At 41.7% G+C, this 20123-nt stretch overlaps 1 protein-coding gene across 1 annotated transcript; it reads right to left on the bottom strand.

Moving 5' to 3' along the window:
- Positions 1-14765: 14765 nt before the first annotated feature.
- LOC147852606 (glyoxal oxidase-related protein) lies at positions 14766-16734 on the bottom strand. Its single transcript, XM_087333597.1, has one exon. It carries the CDS (start codon positions 16559-16561, stop codon positions 14801-14803), a length of 1761 nt encoding a protein of 586 aa, XP_087189723.1. The 5' UTR covers positions 16562-16734; the 3' UTR covers positions 14766-14800.
- Positions 16735-20123: the final 3389 nt, after the last annotated feature.

Below are 20123 nucleotides of genomic sequence, written 5' to 3'. Positions count from 1 at the left end.
TATCAGATAAAACGATCTCAAATAGTAGAATATATTGTATCTCCAAGAATAACCTCCATATTCTGATTGTCAATATAATAATAGATATGTCTACCAACAACATATCCCCAAATCTAAGCACTAAAATGATTACACTATTTGATATTTCCTACTTCATGCATAAATTGAACCACCATGTGCATATACCTTCCACATAACACATATACAACATCTTCTCGCTCCTTGAATGGCCCAATGAGAATGAAATACATGGTTCTCTCAAGGCGATCATGTCACATTCATACACTAGACAAATTAGAACACACAATGTGTAGCTAAGGTGAGATTTGAGCCCAGTCAATCAAGAGGGAACCTAAAATCACAAATTTTAAAGGTAAGGTTGTTAGCCCCGTATATTGGTTGTTACCCATCAAGTTATGTCATTGTTTGATTTTGGCCTAAATCATCATCGTTTTACTCATTCAATATCAAACAACTCACTTACTTTAAGTTTAATCACATTTTCAATATTGCTTTTCATTTTTTGGTTGTTAATGGCATTGTTGCCATTTCAAGACACTTCATGTCTTTGGGTCATATATGTGTGCGAAACAAGGATACCTTAATATACTTTAAGGTCACGGATATCAAATTTTCTTTATTTAGCTCAAGCATGCACAAACAACTTTCTTTCTTTCTTTCTTTCTTTTAAACAAAATATCCTTCCATTAGTTTAAAAAAAAGGCATATCAGCTACAACCTACCAAATAGGTTGAATTTCAAGTAATCATCAAATGCCCTTGTTGGATGGCAAGATGTTAAGTATGAGCATAGCTAGTACATATGCTATTCCAACGTATATACCCATTGCTTGCATATAACATTGCACAACATATCTATATAAAGTGTCCCCTCCTTTTTTTTTCTTTTGGTTGAAATGGCATCGTCTCTAACATTACAATGGTTTCATCAAGTTGCCCAGAACGAGCGAATAGGTCGATCACACAGTTGTAATGCTCTAGTGTTGGAGAGAGACCATATTTTTTCATAGCTTTAAAGCACCTCTCTCCGATGCTGACAAGACCTCCATGACTGCAGACAGAAATAACCTTAAGAAACATCACATAATCTGGACCTATGCTTTGATTTGTGACCTCATGAAAGAGATGAAACACTTCCTTACACGCTCCACATCGTGCATGACCTGTCATTAATGCATTCCATGACATTGCAGTTGAGCACAACATTTCATCAAACACCTTATGAGCATCTGCCATGATCCCATATTTTCCATACATGTCAATGATTGTATTTGTAAGTACTCTCACATCTTCATCTATGCATGTTGGAGAGCCATTTATGTCATATGGAATCCCCTCTTTGGTAATCTGAATATATAGTTCCTGGCCTTTACTCAAAACTGAATCGCACACCCACATTGTTGTTGCCATTTATTATGCTTTGCATATCATTTAAGACAAAAAATGCTTGTTGCATAAATGTAAACATGATGCGAGAAGGTTTAGATATTTATAACAAGAAGAGAGATCCAAGGTAAGATCTAACAACTATGGCATAAAGAGATGGATCTTAGCTATGTAAGTTGAGTAATGATGGTACCACCAAACCACAAAAAAATGTAGTAGGCTTCCCACGTTGAATCACGTTTGACTACTAATATCGAGACATTATTTATTTGGTAAACCTTTTTAACTTCTCTATCCCTATGTTGTAACTTATCATAAGGCAAATATTCATACTATGAGACCATATGCATGAAATTGTAAAATTGAGGTTTTCTCTTGTGAAATTTGGTCGCTGGATGCATGCAATGGTTGCTAGTATGTTGACTATTAACAAGAAACAAGACTTGCATTTGATAGGGGTCTTTACCTCCAAAAAATCATGTGATGTATATGTCTTCACAATGCACGGTAGGTAACATTAAGTACAATAAGAAGACATTTATGTTTTTGGGAGTCTTTATTATCTCAAATAAATGTATATTTTTTAAGTAACTCCTCTCTCTCTCTCTCTCTCTCTCTCTCTCTCTCTCTCTCTCTCTATTACACACACAGGTAACAAACATCTCGATTCCTAACCAACAAGGTGCTTGTTAGGGACCTCAAGGTTATACAACTTGAGTAACACTTAATCTATGATCATTATTTGAAATATGCGCAAGTTATTACTTCTTGGAAAATATGCTACAAATGCATGTGTGTGTGTGGTTCTGTTAAGAAGAATCCATTTGTAAGACTCTTACTAGCCAACAAAGCATGTTAAAGTGAAACAAAAACAAAGGGTGGCATAAAAGATAAGTTTCTTTTGGAGTAAGATAGGAACATGCTCCATAATTACAATCATAAAATAACATATTTTGGGAAAAAGAATGAAGTAGATAGGAATCTTACATAAAGCTTGAGTTTAGATTAAGTCCAATAATCAAAGAAGAGTAAATAGGAACAAAAGAAAGGATAAATAAGACAAGAACAAAGAAACAAGAGAAAATAGATTGATGTGAGCTTAATTCCAATGCAAAAGGGCCCCTCAAGTGTATTAAAACTTGAATGGAAATGCAAACCGAAGTTTAAATAAAAACAAAGATAGAGGTCGAGGCATAAAGCCAAACATACTTTATTTTTTTCCCCCCAAAAAACTCATTCCATTAGTTACAAAATTTTACATATGAGAATGTTATATACAAATCCCAATAGGGGCGCGATAATTTCATCTTATATGGAGGCCCACTAACTCAAGAAAGGGAGAGGACGACTACTATTGGACAAAGGCTAATCGTTGTCTTTCGACTCCATCGGATTGGCTTGTGAGGCCATCATATTGGCTCTTTAGAGTGGCGACAACTTCACTCCATATCTCTTGCAATAACATTGTTTAATGCACAGTTTGATTGGAAAAGACTCGTCTGCACCGTTGTTTCCAGATAATCTAAAGAGTTATTGAGTTGACCAATTCTAGCACAACTTGAGCTTTGACATTAATAGGAGTTGAGTGGATATTGTCAATGGTGGAAAACAAAATCCCTTGTGCCTCTATAACCAACGTCATCCCCTCATCTCAATGTTCATACTTGTCAACTATGGCCTGCCATGAAACCAACATACATTTCCCCACTTGATTGTGCCTTGCACCTTGCATAATTGCAATAGGCAGCCAACCCCCGGCCATATATCAATGGGTCTCTGGACCGTTCCACAGACCATGTCGTATTGACTTTGTTACATTTGGGCACGCTACACAATTAGGAGAGCTAAGGCCCAACCAAGGATCCCAAGCTACCACGCTCCAACAGGTAGTGACCTATGTATTAATAGCCATTGGAACATGGGAATTCACCTAGCGTGGTGTTGTTTCCATATTTTCTGCCAAAACTTGGTAATGATTGCATGGGGAACATGATATGTTTGCCAAATCTTTGTAGCAGCTGGCTCTCGGGAAGTTTCAGCGGTTAGAATGTGACGTCTCAATCTAATCGTGAATTGGAAGAAAAGGGATGACTTTGCTTCTAATCGAATACGGGTATATAATGGTTGTATTCACACCCTCCCACTTGGACAGACTATGTAAATTATGTCAAAGGGCAGTTGCCCTAGCCAGTTTGTATATAACTGGCTTTGCAACCTAGTTCATGTGGTGGTTGACAATGTTATTCTTGTATTGTAACGTTTTTGAAATAAGATTGTTACATTGTATGCCTCCCTTGTCTCTCTCTTAATTTGTTTCTTAGATCATGATCTCTATTCAAGTTGTCTTTGTTTACCTCTATCATCAAACTTGTTGTTCTTCATACAGAGATGTTGTTTATGGTTCTGCTTTGATAGCCTAATCTCCAACATTTGGTATCATAACAGAGGTTGTTAATCTGTTGCATGCCGTCATTTGTCTTCCACAACATTCTTGCCTTCACCCTCTTGAAGATTTCAAGCTGGTAAGACTCGCTAGAACAGGCTTTGAGATTTCAGTCGAATTGAAATCTCAGGTTAAGCAACCACCAAGTAACAATCGGCAACGGTTCGGTTTGAACCGAACCGAACCGTGAAACCGCAGTTTTACGGCTTAACGGTTTCAATGGTTCGGTTCAAGTTTAAGTTTTTTTAAACAGTTCGATTCGGTTTCGGTTTGGTTTCAACAGTAAAAAACCACGGTTTAAACGGTTAAACGGTTTTTAATTTTTAATTTTTTTAATTTTTTAAAAAAGAATTAAATTTTTTTTAACAAATTCTAAAAAGTTTAAAATTTGTTTTTAAACAATCTTTTCATTTTTACACCTTATTCTCACATTTTAGGAACATCTTAAAAATTCTAAAAATTCTAAAAAATGAAATATTATAACTTTTAAACAATTAAAAAATAAAAAATAAAAAATAGACCTATGTTGAAAACCGAAACTGAACCACGAAACCACGGTTTTTACGGTTTAATGGTTTAACGGTTTAACGGTTCGGTTCGATTCGGTTTAGGTTTCAAAAAAATTTAACGGTTCGGTTTGGGCCATCTCAAACCGAACAGAACCGTTGCCGATTGTTACCACTAAGGTTTCATTCTAAGAAGAGAAAAAACACCAGAAAATCTCTTGTCATTGAGCTAAATCACTCTTGAAGTAGGCCAACGGGCTATACTTTGTTTTCATGATTGTATCCACTTTGAGTGAGGTTTTTTCATCGAATTGGCCTTAATCATGCTTCATCAGGTTAGACATCAATCAAACAGGTCATCCGACGTGGTCCACTCATGTGCGGAATAGTGCTCGGCCACAACCGAGTCTTAATCACTCAATGGAAGAAAACAAAAAATAGAAATAAGACAGACACAATATGTTAATGTGGAAAACCCTAATCGGGAAAAACCACGGGAGCCCACAGACTCCAACTATCACTATGAGAGGAATGGTACAATGAAAGAATAAGAGGCAATGACCTCGAGCTCTATCTTCACCTACCAGCGGTTACAACAGAACAACTTTCTCTCTCTCTCTCTCAATATGTACAACAATAATGATAACATTCTATAAACAGTATTGCCCTAGTTATATTTATACTTATATAACTTTAGGGGTTATTTACAAATATGACCTCAATGGTCACGCCTGAACATATTTACTAATATGTTCCTATTTGCTGGTTCATACCTGATCCGGTTCGGTTCATCCGGATCCCATGCGGAGGGACCTATTTCCCAACAACTCGTTTGTTGTAACCAGTCGGAGCATATCTGACCCCAAGAACAAGCCTATCTGTGCTTCATTCGGCTAGATGAAATCCAGGAAGACCAGTCAGATCCGTCCCTCACATCGTTGTCATCACCCGAAGTAGGATCAACCTAGAAAAACAACAAAACAACACAAACAACACATAATCTATGATCAACCCCCTAAAATCGGATTGACAGATAAATGTGCTCAATTTAGCTAGGTGATATTTGGGAAGACCAGTCGGCTTTGTCCCTCCCCTTGTTGTAGCCCCTTCAAGCAAGTTTAGCACCCAATTATCATCCGAACCTAATCGGCAAATTCGGGTCCAATTCGGCTAAGCTTATCAGTTGTAGTCACTCCGAACTGAACATGTCGATAGTCGAAGTTGATCGACTCATGTCCAAATCCGGCTAGAACGAATTCGGGTGAGCCAGATGTAGGACTACTTGATCGTGAAGGGTCAGATCGATCCAATTGAAATAGAAAATGCTCTAGAAGGATATAAACCGAATGAGTGGACGAAGTTGGACCAAATTGTTCGTGGCTTGGGCGGGACCACCAGGGTCTCGGGCCAAGGAGTTTAAAGATGAGCAACAACTGAGCTTGCAACGACGGATTTTGTCTATTGAGCACACAAGCTCGTAGAACCATATCGGATCTGGCTCTACCATTGGATTCCAGAAGATGAGCCAATGAGCTCGCAGATACAAGTCGGTAAGCACAGAACAGGGGAGAGAAGAGACGACACCTTTCCGGACATAGAAAGCAGGGAATCGATTATACAGAAAAGATTACAAAAGATGGCCTTAGGCCGGAAAACAAAGCTTCGAGCTCGACAAACACACATATCGATGAGCCTATGGTCGGGAACACACAGGCTTCCCACGCGAGCAGAGGCCTCACACCACCTAACAGGCTGAGCAAAATAGGAAACCCTAAGCGCTTGACAACACAATCAGACAACACCTTTCCCCCTTTCCCCCCCCAAAAAACGACGATCCCTAAAACAATTTCCCTCCCCTCTTATAACTGAAGGAGGGCCGATTACATCGGCAATTATGACAGTCATTTCTGTTAGAGATTTCCCCTTATTCTCCTACCCTCACGCCCTATAATTTCTCCCTCTTTTTGTGGGCCCATAAGTACCTATTGACTATTCTTTCTTGTCAGTTTATTAATATGCTATTCATTTACATTTGTTTATACAAAGATCATTTCATGTGCATACTTGCACACCCTTGTTCCTATGGATTCAACGTGCTTTCTCCTCATGGCCGGAATCCTTCACAACATCCACCCCCCACCAAACCGCACATCCTAAAGAATGTGCTAGTCTAGTGAAGCAATGGAGAATTCCGGACCAAGCCTTTAATTGTCGTCCTTCGAACCGTCGCCAAACCGATCCTCATCTGGCTCCTCATACTGGTCGGTGTCCTCATTCTCCACCCCCGGATCCGGATCCGGTTCCGCCTCTTGTTGCTTCTTGAAGACCTTAATCCCCTTCCCCGCAACTGGCACAACCATCCTCGTCCCGTCAAGCTCCAATAGGTGATATGTGGCGTTGTCATTAGCGCGTGTTACCGTATACGGTCCGAACCACCTTCTTGCGAATTTCCACATCGACTGGCATTGGTTGTCGAAGCTACTGTCGTAGATCAGTACCCAGTCGCCTTCTTCAATCTTCCTCAGTCGCAATTGGTGAATTTGAATGAACCGTTCCTTGTTCTTCATCCTGCCTCCTTTACCTTCACCCTCACTCGCTCCACGTCCTCTAGTTGCCTCTCGAGTTGTCGAATCCGCGTGGCCAATAGATTTTCCTAGCTCATTTTGTCTGTCTAGTCGACTGCCATTCATGAAGTGATCATCCTTTCTACTGGCATGATCAGTGCGTACTTTCATACCTCCTAACCTCTCCATGAAGGACACCCCACAATATTGCACCCCCAAGAGAATATTTTTTGAGAATCAAGCTCAACTTGGTCTATTGTGTGAACTCACCTTGAGAGTGAAGAGACACTCTAACGGTCAAGAGTCACCATTATGTCACCACTTTGTATTCTAGCATTTAGTATGAGTCATAGAATCATATTCTATGACAGATAACTTATGAGCTTTCACATTCCCCATGCTCCATGAGTCTTGTAGTTAATGAAGAGAGAGGGTGACTACATAAAGCACCCTCCTCCCACCTTGTATAATGTTGAGTCTTTCTCCTTTGTCAATATACTTTTACCTTGCGTATTCCTTGTCTCTCTCACTCTCACTCTCTCTCTCATACACACACATAACTCATATCGCTTCCGCTTCACAAGAATCCATCTCTTGATTCTTTACATGGTATCAGAGCGATATGGTAGCTTGATCTAGCCCATTCGCCTCATTGTGATTGTGTGTTGTGCTCTACGCCGACGACCAAGAACCGGCTCATAGCTATCGTAGCTTTGCTACATAGCTTGCATTTGAAGAGAGAAGAAGAAGAAGAAGAATCAACATAATGAATACTCAAATGGGGAGCGCTCTCCCTACCGAGAAGTTGGATCGAAACAACTTCGCATCTTAGGAGTACAAGATGTACCAATACCTTGTTGGACAATGACGGGAACCCAACGTTCCTTATGCGCAACGCTCGGCCACAACCGAGCTTATTTTCATGCACAGAAAATAGGAAATAGAACACGACACAAAGAGGAAGACAAATACACAGGAGGTTTACGTGGAAAACCCCAAACTAGGGGAAAAACCACGGCAGCCCACGGGCTGCAAACTGTCACTATGTAAGAATGTACAAAGTTGTGAGTTCACGGAGGCAACGACCTCGTGCTCACGATCTTCACCACAGGCGGTGGTTACAACAGAGGCAAAGACCTCGTCTCTCTCTCTCTCTCTGTACAGTTGCGCGCTCTCTCTTCTTCTTGCACCAACAAGGAAGAAATAACAACCACACTATTAGTTTGCCCTAAGTCATATTTATACTAATATGACTTTTCGGCTATTTACAAATATAGCCACAATGGGCTCTCAGAAACATATTTACGAATATGTCTCTTCCTCTGGTTCATACCGGGCCTACACCATCCGGCTCTCCATAGCCGGGTACTCCTCATCCGGTTCATACCGGGCCTGCACCATCCGGCTCTCCGTAGCCGGGTACTCCTCATCCGGTTCATACCGGGCCTGCACCATCCCGCTCTCCGTAACCGGGTACTCCTCATCCGGTTCATACCGGGCCTGCACCATCCGGCTCTCCGTAGCCGGGTACTCCTCATCTGGTTCATATCGGGCCTGCACCATCCGGCTCTCCGTAATCGGGTACTCCTCAACCGGTTCATACCGGGCCTGCACCATCCGGCTCTCCGTAGCCGGGGTCCTCCTCATACGGTTTGTTCATCGTCACTGATCTTCTCACTTCCCATCCGGAGGGACCTGTCTCCCAACAAACAAGGCTATTGGAGCTACATCAAAGGAGCGCATGAAGACCGACCCGCCAAAGCGGCTCCCGAATACGCAACATGGGTAATGTATTGTTTGGCTACATGTGATGTATTGTTTGGCTACATGTGTTCACGACCACATGCTCAGTTACATTCGAGAAGCCAAGACGCCGAAGGAAGCGTGGGAAAATCTACGAAAGATTTTTGCCGCCAACACGACCGCGAGGAAGCTTTAACTCCGCCAAGAGTTGAACAACATTCAACAAAGGGACATGTCCATCACGACATACACCTTAAAGATCAAGGAGCTTTGTGACTCGCTTGGCTCAATAAGCGTAAGTATAGATGATGATGAGATGGTGCAAATATGCCTCGGCGGCCTCGCACCATGGTTCGGCGCGATGCGAACTGCCGTTCTAGCACGGGAGAAATCTCCCTCCTTCGAGCTCCAATCAATGCTATTGGTTGAAGAAAACCACGTGCATACAAGGAGCAATGAGTCGGAAGGCCACATGCTCTACACGCACTCTAATGGAGGAAGAGGATGCGGACAAGCGAGAGGCCGATTCGGCCAAGGACAAGGCAGACGAGGTCCGACCTACGACAACAACTCCCAATTTCGGCCGCAAAACGGAGGCCAACGAGGAACCTTCGCAAGAAGGGGGAGCTTCCACTCCGGCCCGAGCCGTCAAAACGCAACCAAATGCGGATTTTGCGGAAAGCTCGGCCACCACGAAGAAGAGTGCCGAAAGAAGATGCGTGAATCAGCTTCCACAAGCCAACAACTCACGAATTACGCACACAACTCCGACTACGAAGATCGTGGCGGAATGTACGCACACAACTCCGACTATGAAGATCGTGGTGGAATGTATGCACACAACTCCGACCGTGGCGAAATGTACGGGCACACCTCCGACTACGAAGATCGTAGCGGAATGTATGCGCACAACTCCGACCGTGGCGGAATGTTCATGATGAAACATAGAGCAAACTCTACTTCGGCCGCTACCTGAACTAGTGCCTCCGGTCCGGAAGACGTATGGTTCGTCGATTTCGGTGCCTCGAACCATATGACATCTCATCAAGAATGGTTCCGAGAACTTCAAGAGCCGGACCGATCCGACTATGTCGAAACCAGAGACGACACTACGCACCCGATTCGTCACATTGGCAATGTTCCGTACGGAAAAGAAGGTAAGCAAAATTACATTAAAAATGTCTTGCATGTACCGACCATTACAAAGAATTTGGTCTCCGTCGGCCAAATTGTAGAGCAAGGGATGCAAGTTCAGTTTAATCAAGGTGGTTGCTTCATCGAAAAAGAGGGCCGACTCATCGCACGTGGAAGAAGAGAGGGCTGGATGTTCATTCTCGATTCACGTTGTCGTAGTGTATTCCACACACTATGTGAAAACCATAAAATAATATATCCGATTTTAGATACATATAAATAAATAAATAATATATCAAAATATTTATTACGTGCATAAGGCAAGAATCGAACCCTATACCTCCACATAGCCTAACCTCAATTTTACCATTATGCTACCTTATCTTTAGTGTTTTACAAATAGATTTAATAACTATAAGTCCTTTATTTGTGCCTACCTTTATTAAAAGGTAAATCATGCATTTTTAGAGTGCGTGAATATTTTATAGAAAAACGCAAGCAACTAAAAAGTGACTCATGCACATCTAGCGTGCATGAGCACTATATTTAGCAAATAAAAGCAAGGATTAGAAAAGCATCACATGCACATTTAGTGTGCATGAACATATTAGAAAAAAGCATGTAGCTATGCTTAGTCTCTCCCATCACTATATAAGGATGGGGAGCACATTGTAGTTTTTGTTGATTATTTTTCTATAATGATCAATCAATCTAAAATATTCGTGGGATTCACGAATTTGCTAAAATAATTCTCTCTTACTACCTAAATATTGACTAAATATACTAAACTCGTGGGATTCACAAGATTCTTATCTTATAACTCTTTAAACCTATTCTTTACTAGCCTTATTTGTATTTTTCTTCCTCCTAGTCCAAAACCTCGGCGGTTCCCACCCGACTCACGCAACGATCCGGAGCCGAAAGGCACGACAACGCGAGATGAAATCTGCCATGTTCGAGAAAAACACGAAAGCCGACTCCGACATAGACCTATGGCACAAGCAAATCGGCCACATCAATCTCAACAAACTCAAAGCAATGAAATCGAAATGAGTCGTCATTGGACTCCTGACATACAAAGAGAAGGAGATTGAAGGTGTATGCGAAGCGTGCCAATTCGGCAAGCAACACCGACACCCATTCCCGAAAGAGCGGAACGTGAGCAAAGGTCTACTTGACGTAGTCCATTCCGACGTATGGGGACCGACGCAGACGGCTACATTCGGCAGATGCCGATATTACGTGCTCTTCATCGACGACTTCTCTAGGCACACTTGGATCTACCCGATGATAGACATGAAGGAGCTCCACTACTTCCTTGGCATCGAGGTAATTCGGACTCCGGCCGGAATCATGATCTCTCAAAGGCACTACATCCTCAACTTGTTATACAAGTTCGGGATGGTTGAGTGCAAATCCGTGGCAACCCCGCTCGATCGTAATCTCAAACTAGATGCGAACTCCGGCACCAAAGCGTGTGAGCCGACTCAGTATCGGCAACTCATCGGGAGTCTCATCTACCTCACGATCACACGACCCGATCTCAGTTATCCGGTCGGTCTCCTTAGCCAATTCATGCAAACATCGCGTGATACTCACTTGGACTGCGCTAAGCGAGTTCTATGCTACGTGAGTGGCACAATGGATTGCGGCATCCTCTACAAGACCGCGATGCCAATACGACTCGAGGGGTACACAGACGCCGATTGGGCCGGCTACAAAGCTGATAGAGTATCAACCTCCGGATTTGTTTTCTCCCTCGGCAGCGGAGCAATATCTTGGAGTAGCAAGAAGCAGCCCACTATCGCTCTTTCGAGTACGGAGGCGGAATACAGGGGCGCCGCCGTAGCTGTGTGTGAAGCCGTATGGCTCAAGAGGATTTTGAAGGATCTGGGCGTACCCATCAAGGATCCGATTTCCCTTTACTGCGACAACATGAGTAGTATCTATCTGGCTTGGAACCCGGTGTTCCACGCGCGGACAAAGCACATCGAAGTGCACTATCACTTCATCCGAGAGCGCGTTTTGGCTGGCGATGTCGACCTACAACACATTAGCACCAATCTTCAAACGACCGACATCTTCACTAAAGCCTTAGGAGCCGACAAGCTGTGGCAATTCATGAACGATCTCGGATTGACGATCCCTGACCAGCCAAGCTTGAGGGGGAGCACTAAAGACACTATGCAATAACGCATGGATTCCGCAACCACGCAACGAAGCAGCGAAGAGCCAATCTACCGCACAAAGACGCGAAGAAAGACGCAAGCCGAAGCACAGACTTCGCAACTACACACGCAAGCCAAAGCACAAACTTCGCACAACGCAAGCTGGAGCACGGATTCCGCCATAAAGCGAGCCGACGTGAGTCGACGCAGACTCCGAAACACGAGTTGAAGCGGATTTCAGATACCGACTTGAGCTTGAGGGGGTGTGTTGAGAATCAAGCTCAACTTGGTCTAGTGTGTGAACTCACCTTGAGAGTGAAGAGACACTCCAACGGTCAAGAGTCACCATTATGTCACCACTTTGTATTCTAGCATTTAGTATGAGTCATAGAATCATATTCTATGACACATAACTTATGAGCTTTCACATTCCCCATGCTCCATGAGTCTTGTAGTTAATGAAGAGAGAGGGTGACTACATAAAGCACCCTCCTCCCACCTTGTATAATGTTGAGTCTTTCTCCTTTGTCAATATACTTTTACCTTGCGTATTCCTTGTCTCTCTCACTCTCTCTCTCTCTCTCTCTCTCTCTCATACACACACATAGCTCATATCGCTTCCGCTTCACAAGAATCCATCTCTTGATTCATTACAATATTGAACAAAAGTAGTGTTGTCTCAACGATAAAAACAACTTACAATAAGAAGTGAGATGAAATGTCTCCTTTTATTTTTTTTCTATGTAGAGTTTTCAAGTAATATACTAAGGTGCATCTTTCTTTAAAAATAAATAATAATAATAAATATATATATATATCACCAAATGAGAAGCTCTTCCATTTACAATAAGGTATTATATAAACACTCATCCACTACAATAGTCTCTTATTCCTTACAATATGACATAGACTTTGGCTTTAATGCTAGTGCTAGAGATCTCACAATACTCAAAACCAAATTACCATGCCTTTGGCATATTCTACATCTCTCCTTGTTTCCTTTCCTTTGTGGTGTTTATATATTTTTCTTTGAGGGAGCACCTCATGTTTGTAAGTTGTTCGATGAAGCATTTTGTGCCTTATCTTAGTTGGCATGCAATCAAAACAAATTGAATTGAGGTCCTCAAGAAATTGTGTACGTAGTTGGGTTGCTTTTAATTCGAATGATCCGAGAACTACATGCATCCATTGAAATGTGTGCATGTTTCATCCCTTATCAATCTAATATCTTCATATTCTTCATAGGGTTTGGTTCTTTGGGGCGCTCAATTGTTGTGAACGAGGGAAAGGGATGAAACACATCATTCAAGCATTTTGAACCAAGAGTCAAGTTGGGGACGCTTCAACAATGTATTTTATTCTAAACCAAGTGTGATTTTTTAAGAAACTCAATATTTCAATATTCGCAAATGATGCATAACATATTATACTAAAAATGGGGAGAAATCCTTGAAATTTGATCCATATCCCATATGTGTCAATCTTTACAATGTCATTAGCATCATGCCTAAACGTTTAACCAAAGGGACAATTTTTCCTAACCTCCCAAGTTCCGATGTGGACATTGAAGACTGGCCCCTTACATCCTATGTGTAAAATTGTTCTTTACCTTTACCCCAATACTCTTCAACTAGAATGGGTGAGTATATTTGTTAGTTTGTAGGCCCATCAACATCATAATCTCCAAACCTACCATATCATGTACAAGTTTGTTATTAACACAATTTGACCCCAAGATTACATCCAAACCAAGACAAGTTTACTTGTTAATTGTATATTGTGTGTGAATGTTGTGAGCATACATATATTTATACACGTAGATGGTTCATTAGCCATGTGGAGGTCTATTTGGCTTGTTACAAACGAAACACTATGATTTTGACATGCACCTAGTGGTAATGGTTATAAATAGGCTTATGGCATATTTTGTGATTCATTTTTATTCTCTCCTTGTATGTAGTGCGTGCTAAGCTCTCCTGTTGCCACTATTGATCTCGCCACATAGGGATATATTTAGTTGACCAAAGAACTATATTTGTGTTCTCCTTTTCCTAATTATCGTTTAATTATTGTAACCCCGTTGATTGCATGACTAATCAATTAGGATCGTACAACACCTTTGTATGGGGTTTATTTTACAACTCTTGACATGTTAACCATGCAACTTCAAATGCCTTCAGTTAGAAGTTATTTATCATTTTACTCTCTTTTAATACTTATTGAAAAAGACGACATGTGCTACAATATCCATCACATTTAAAAGATTTTGAAAGGGGCCATGATTCTACACAATGTTACTCTTGAAATGTCCATGTACGAATGTTCTCTAATTATCAAATCTCCCCCGTTCTTGAGAAAAACCTACAAAGTGTAACAAACTTGGAAGCCAAAACAAAGGGATTTCCAATAATGTTTATATTAAAATGGACTTACCACTCGTGAAGCTTGTTTTGCTTGAGATGATAATGATCAAAACACACTAACGTTGGTTGCTTTTGGCAATCAGAACTTCCTTTTGCGATCCAAGCTAAGATTTAACACATTTATTGAAATTTGTAGACTAGCATTGTCTTGATCAAATGTGACGGAACCTATTTTAGGAAGGAGAAAGACATGATCATCAATCTACTAGTGTTCATAAACTCGGTTTTAAGATAAAAAAACACGAGGTTAAAAGAGAAATTCTGGCATAGTGGATTGAGTGTCTGATTGTCCACAAGGGCTAAGAAATGAATGGTGAAAGTTTTGGTATACCATTGGGATTCAACATGTAAATAAAGAATAAGAATAAGTTTCTCTCCACTTTGTTTTAATTTGGTTTAGTTTGGTTTACTTGTCAAGGAGGGGAGGACCTGAGGCGAACCCAAGTGGCTACACTAGGGATGCCTTGGTTAACGAGAAAAAGCATGTAAAACGCGGGTGGTGCCACCAATGGAGAAGGCGGTGCGGTCCCCATACTCCTATAAGTAACCCCTCCTAGCTCATCAGCTTGTGCCGAACCCACACTTAACTTCAAGACCCTTTGCCCTTGCGAAAATGAATGTGTTGAGAACGGTGCACTAACTAGATTAAATTCCACGATCCCAGTCACCGGAAGCTCGACACTAAAACTCACCTCGAAAACTTCACCATATGCAACCTCATTGGGTGCGGACAAGATCGTTGGGCGGAGATTTGCTAACCCCGGGCTTAAATACTCGGGCGAGAATGCGTCGAGACTCAACTCCGTTGGGAAGTCACCAGTAAAGTTGTAGAAGTGGTGTGGATTCGATCCAGCCACGAGAACCCGACCGTCCGGAAGAAGGTTAGCCGTTGAATGGTACATTCGTGGGGTCACTGCGGGTGTAAGTGGCATAAACCTGAGTCCAGATGGCATATCGGGTCGATAACGCACGGGATTAAGGCACGGGATTGTGGCGAGGTTGAAGCCTTGACACCCCGCCTGGGCCCCATTGATGAGAAGAACATCACCGGTTGGAAGAAGGATCATGTCTCCCATCACTCTTGGGGAAGGCATCATTTCGATCGCCCATTCTGGCTCGGGATCAGTGGCCGTGATTCGTCCGCACGTGTCTCCGGCCGGAAGCCCCGCGTTCTCTTGCAGGAAAGCCCCGAAGATCGCGCCCCCGCAGACTAAGATTTCCGCACGTGTGAAACCATCGTCCTCCTCCGCGGCCGACAGCGCCAGCATTACCGATGATCCGCCCGAAGGATAGTTCCTTGGGTTCCCGTCCAAGGGAGGATATTCTCTCACCACGGCCCCCGCCATGTAGTCGTACAGGACGGCCCGCGTGTTGGCAAAAATGAAGAGGTTCCCATCCGGTAGCAAGTGGACAAAAGGATACAGTGTATCGGTTTGTGCATCTTGAGCTTGTCGGAGGAATGGGAGCTCCACCGGCGACACAGATGCTGCCGGCACAAATTCGGCTGTGAATTGCCCCCTTCCCCCCACCACTATCACTCTGCCATCTGGAAGCAGCTGATTGGTCGCGTACCATCGGCCCACGGCCAATTCCACGTCCTGGAGCTCGCGCCAATCACATGCAATTCCTTCTTGGGTTGAACACGGGCTAAACGTTCTGATCTTCCGGGTGCCCTCGAAATCGCCCCCCGTCTGTAGCAGTGTCCCGTCCGGCAGGAACTGGCCGGAGGAGCACCACGTGTCTGTAAGCACGGTGAGCGGGCGGACGGTCGCGGATACCGGATCGAATAGCACAGAGTGGGCGGTGCAGTCATGTTTTAGCACATTTTCGCGCGGCTCGTCGCGGCATTTCCCGTCCGGCAGCAAGATCTGTGAGGCGCCGATGTTGGTCCGGTCAAGGAGAACTACGGTGCCGAATCGAGTCACAGCCGAGTGCATAGATGCGATCCCGGCATTCTTCACTAGTGTTTCCCATGTCCCCGGGAGTACTTGAGCTACCACAGCCCATGGGAGGACCACATGATGATTACCATGAACAAATATGGCTATGAACAACAGTGGCAAGGCAGAGCTTAATGTGCCCATCAAGTGTGTGTTGTGTGCGACAGAGAGACAGAGAGAAATGGAGATCAATATCCTACTTGCTACACAATAAAGCTTTTCATCCATATCCATTGATAAAAAGAAGACGTGCTACCATAATGTCTTTAGCTTTTTACATCCAAAAGAAACAAGGTGCTCAAAGGAAACCGTGGAAAGAAATATTGGGCCACATCAAGCACAATAAAGCAGCAAAAGGCCAAAAAGGTGAAGCTGTAGGTATCTTTTGAAGAGAATAAAGTGGAGTATGAAGTCATTACAAATGAAGAAGAAGAACAATCCAAAACTTCCATATTTAAACTATTACTATTGTACCATTAAAGAAACATAAATCATAAGACAGAAGTCTTCATTCTAAGAGCAATCCCTAGAAACAGCTTTTTGTTGAGTAGTGGGATGGCCCTTGGAAGCTGCAAAGTCTTTCGGTAAAGACAACAAACATATTTTACTTTACAAAATATGTGTGCCGTCTGTCTCTCCAATAACATATAGAACCATTTGAAGAGATTTGATACAAAGAAAATTTTAAATAATATTGTGTCACACCCTGGTTATGAATACATATATTCAGTGATTAAGAAAGAGTTCTGAGCCTGAAAGAAGGCATTCCATCCATTTCTATATACTGAGCATGTATCTAGCTAGTCTTGGGTCTATGTTTAGGTAGACCATAACTATATCAACAAGAATTGATGGGCCAATCTATGGTCATGATTTAGGAAATTCATAATCCTCTGGGGTTATTTGGCCAAAATTTCACCCATCAATTCAGGTGGATGGACAAGTCAAGATAACTGTTATGGTCTAGAACCTAGCTAGGGTTGGGTTAACTATCCTCATGTGCACTTTTCTTTCGCATTGGGACCTAGTCAGTTAGGCTTCTACTTCAAGATGTTCGTGACAGTGGCTAAGATAAGAGCATGTGGAACATGGTCAGGCTATGGGACAAGGTGTCTTCTTGAGTCACTTCTAGGTATGTTACATCAAGCACATGTCTTTCTCATGGTCGGGGACCGGGGTTCTATCTCCCTGAACCCTAAGTCATTCAGCTTATAAGATACTAAAGGTCATGCTAAGTACCTAGACAACCTCCTTCCCTCCTCTCTTAACGACTTAAACTTAATTAAGAAGATGACATATAATTAGTTACACTTAAAACTTCAAATACATAATTGAACTTAATGAGACACATAGAAATTCAAGAAGTTAATCAATGCCTTAAATTAATTCATACGCCATGGTTACACAATCAAGCTTGATCGTTTAAGATGAGATACTTAAGCACCAGCATGATCTCATGAATGGAAAGATTAGGAGAGACAATGCTCTTGTCTAAATCTTGAAAATGAAGGAGAAGAAGAAGCTTTTATACATCTTTTTACAAAGTTGAGCTCTTAACCTTACCCCCCCGTCCATGCTTAGGTGGACACATTGGATGCTTAATGGAGGTAATGAAAGATCCTCTGTAACCCTTTTATGGAGAAAGAACGAATAGATGGGTTTGAGAACTGAGCGCTCCATGGTGAGAGTGAGTACTGGAGGTATGGAGGGGCGAACTGTGGATGTAGAGAGTCTGAGAGAGCCATTGATAGTCGAATATAGACAGATCCTTACAGAGTAGGTATCAACAATTTGTCGATAGTATAGTAGTAGTATGTAATGACAGACAAATCATCGATAGGGAGAGTATGTATTGATTCAGAATCATTCATTGACAATGAACGAATGATGAATGGGCTTCGAATGTCAGAAATGAATGAATGCAGTAAGTAAGTAAGTAAGTAAGTAAGGAGATCTTTTGAAGATAGGTTCTGGCCATGAGCAGAGCAGGAAGAGAGCGACCAGGTCGATTTCTCGATAGGGAGGGGTATATTGGGAAATATATAAAATTTACAAAAGTGAACCCTTTATGTTTTATAGAGGAAATTGACACACAATACATCTGGGATTAAATTATTGAATTATGTAGATCTATGAGCCTTCATGAATGGCTGTTTAAAAACTCTACTACATATAGGTTTTAGTCAACCATACTTTATTTAAGTCTTGAACTAGATAACTAGCTAGCTAAGGGCTTTTTGGATGCTTTTGAAGAGGGGGGATGGTCAAACATGGCTCTAATTCATGGGTGACCAATTCTTAGGAGATTGTTTTAGTGTGCGATTGATAGATGGTCTATCTTCATTGGTCTTAGTTGAATGAATTTTCGAGGGTTTGCTTGCTTGAGGGTTAAGATTAACAACGTTTATAGCTGGTAAGTTGTTGTGTGTCCACATTAACTTGACTCACCATGAAGGGATAAATTTGACGAGAGACCACCACCTCAGTTGGATTGAGTTCCTAGCTCAACTTGCGGTAGCTCATCTATAGGTAATGTTTGATAGTGTAGAAAAAATAGGACATCTCTTATGATAATTGAAACCCTCGAGCTTATGCTTGTAATTTCTTTTTCTTAATCTAGCATATAGATGCTAACCTCGTTGAACATACATTATGGGAGTCCTAGGCAGACTTGTAAGTTTCGTCCAATATATATTGCAATCCTTCATTCTTTTTTTATTTGTCATGGGAAATATCGTCTAGAAAATTTCCACCTATCGTTATGTGAAGCACCTTTGGGGCACAAACTTATCAATGATTATTGTCTAGTTTATAATAGTAAAAAAACCCAATGCCACAAGTAAAGACATCACAATAGTTATTTTTTCACACGAGGATTGTTCGAGTGCACATAGAATGAAACAAGAAGATATTGTGCAACCAAAATCATGGCGACCATGCTTGGTATATGTATTCTTTTGAGTGTATTTCCAAGCATAGGTATTCGTGTGTGCTGGCACCATCATTCATTCTTGAAGGACATAATATTGGTGGCCTAGGAAGATCACTATGTATAGAAGTATGTAGTACATTCATGCTATGTCTAAACACCAATGAATCAGTACCCCCTTCCTAAAAAGTTAAGGTAATGCTACCTCGTGCCAGCTTTGCATGTTAGACTGTTACCTTTTTGCAAAAAGAACATATAACGAATTTTGTCGCTCACTAAATGGTGAGGCTTAGCCAATTTACGGAACACCCAAAGCTTTGATGTTTGGAGTGCCATAAATGTTTGTGGTTGAACACATATACTTGATTTGTTAAAAAAGACCATAAGAATATATTACCAAACTTGTAAAAATTCGAAGTAGCCTAAGGAAACTGACACATGTCAATAAATTAAGGACATCAAACATTTAAATGTTAGGTTGCATAGGTTGTGAATCGCAATCTACACACATGTGGCAAAGTAGTTTTCATTGACACTTGAGTAAGTAAAGTGTATTTGTGAATGTTTTGCACAATGTAATTATTATCATTGTAAATATCCCGTTGTTGTTATTCCATAAAACCTTCTATTGAGCTCATATACTATCATATCCATAGGATTATCAATAATTTGAGTCTCACATTTTTATCTTACGAATATAGATACATCACACAAACAACTTTGCATTGGCGATTATAGTGTTTCAACATACATTTCCTAAACTAGAGAAATGAACGGATAGAACAAAGAGTAAACTATTTTTCAAATAGAAAGAGGCTAGGGTTGATGCCTTTCTAGAGAAGGTTAACGAAACGAAACAAGAAACTT

This window comes from Azolla caroliniana, unplaced genomic scaffold, assembly GCF_043228905.1.
Source record: "Azolla caroliniana isolate FFs.n. ecotype wild unplaced genomic scaffold, voAzoCaro1.0.p SCAF_17, whole genome shotgun sequence".
NCBI lineage: Eukaryota > Viridiplantae > Streptophyta > Polypodiopsida > Salviniales > Salviniaceae > Azolla > Azolla caroliniana.
Note: the sequence above shows the minus strand (reverse complement) of the source record. Positions and strands in the feature narration are given on the sequence as shown.

Coding starts and splice junctions, on each gene's coding strand:
- LOC147852606 (XM_087333597.1), bottom strand. CDS start 16,561: ATGGATATGGATGAAAAGCTTTATTGTGTAGCAAGTAGGATATTGATC.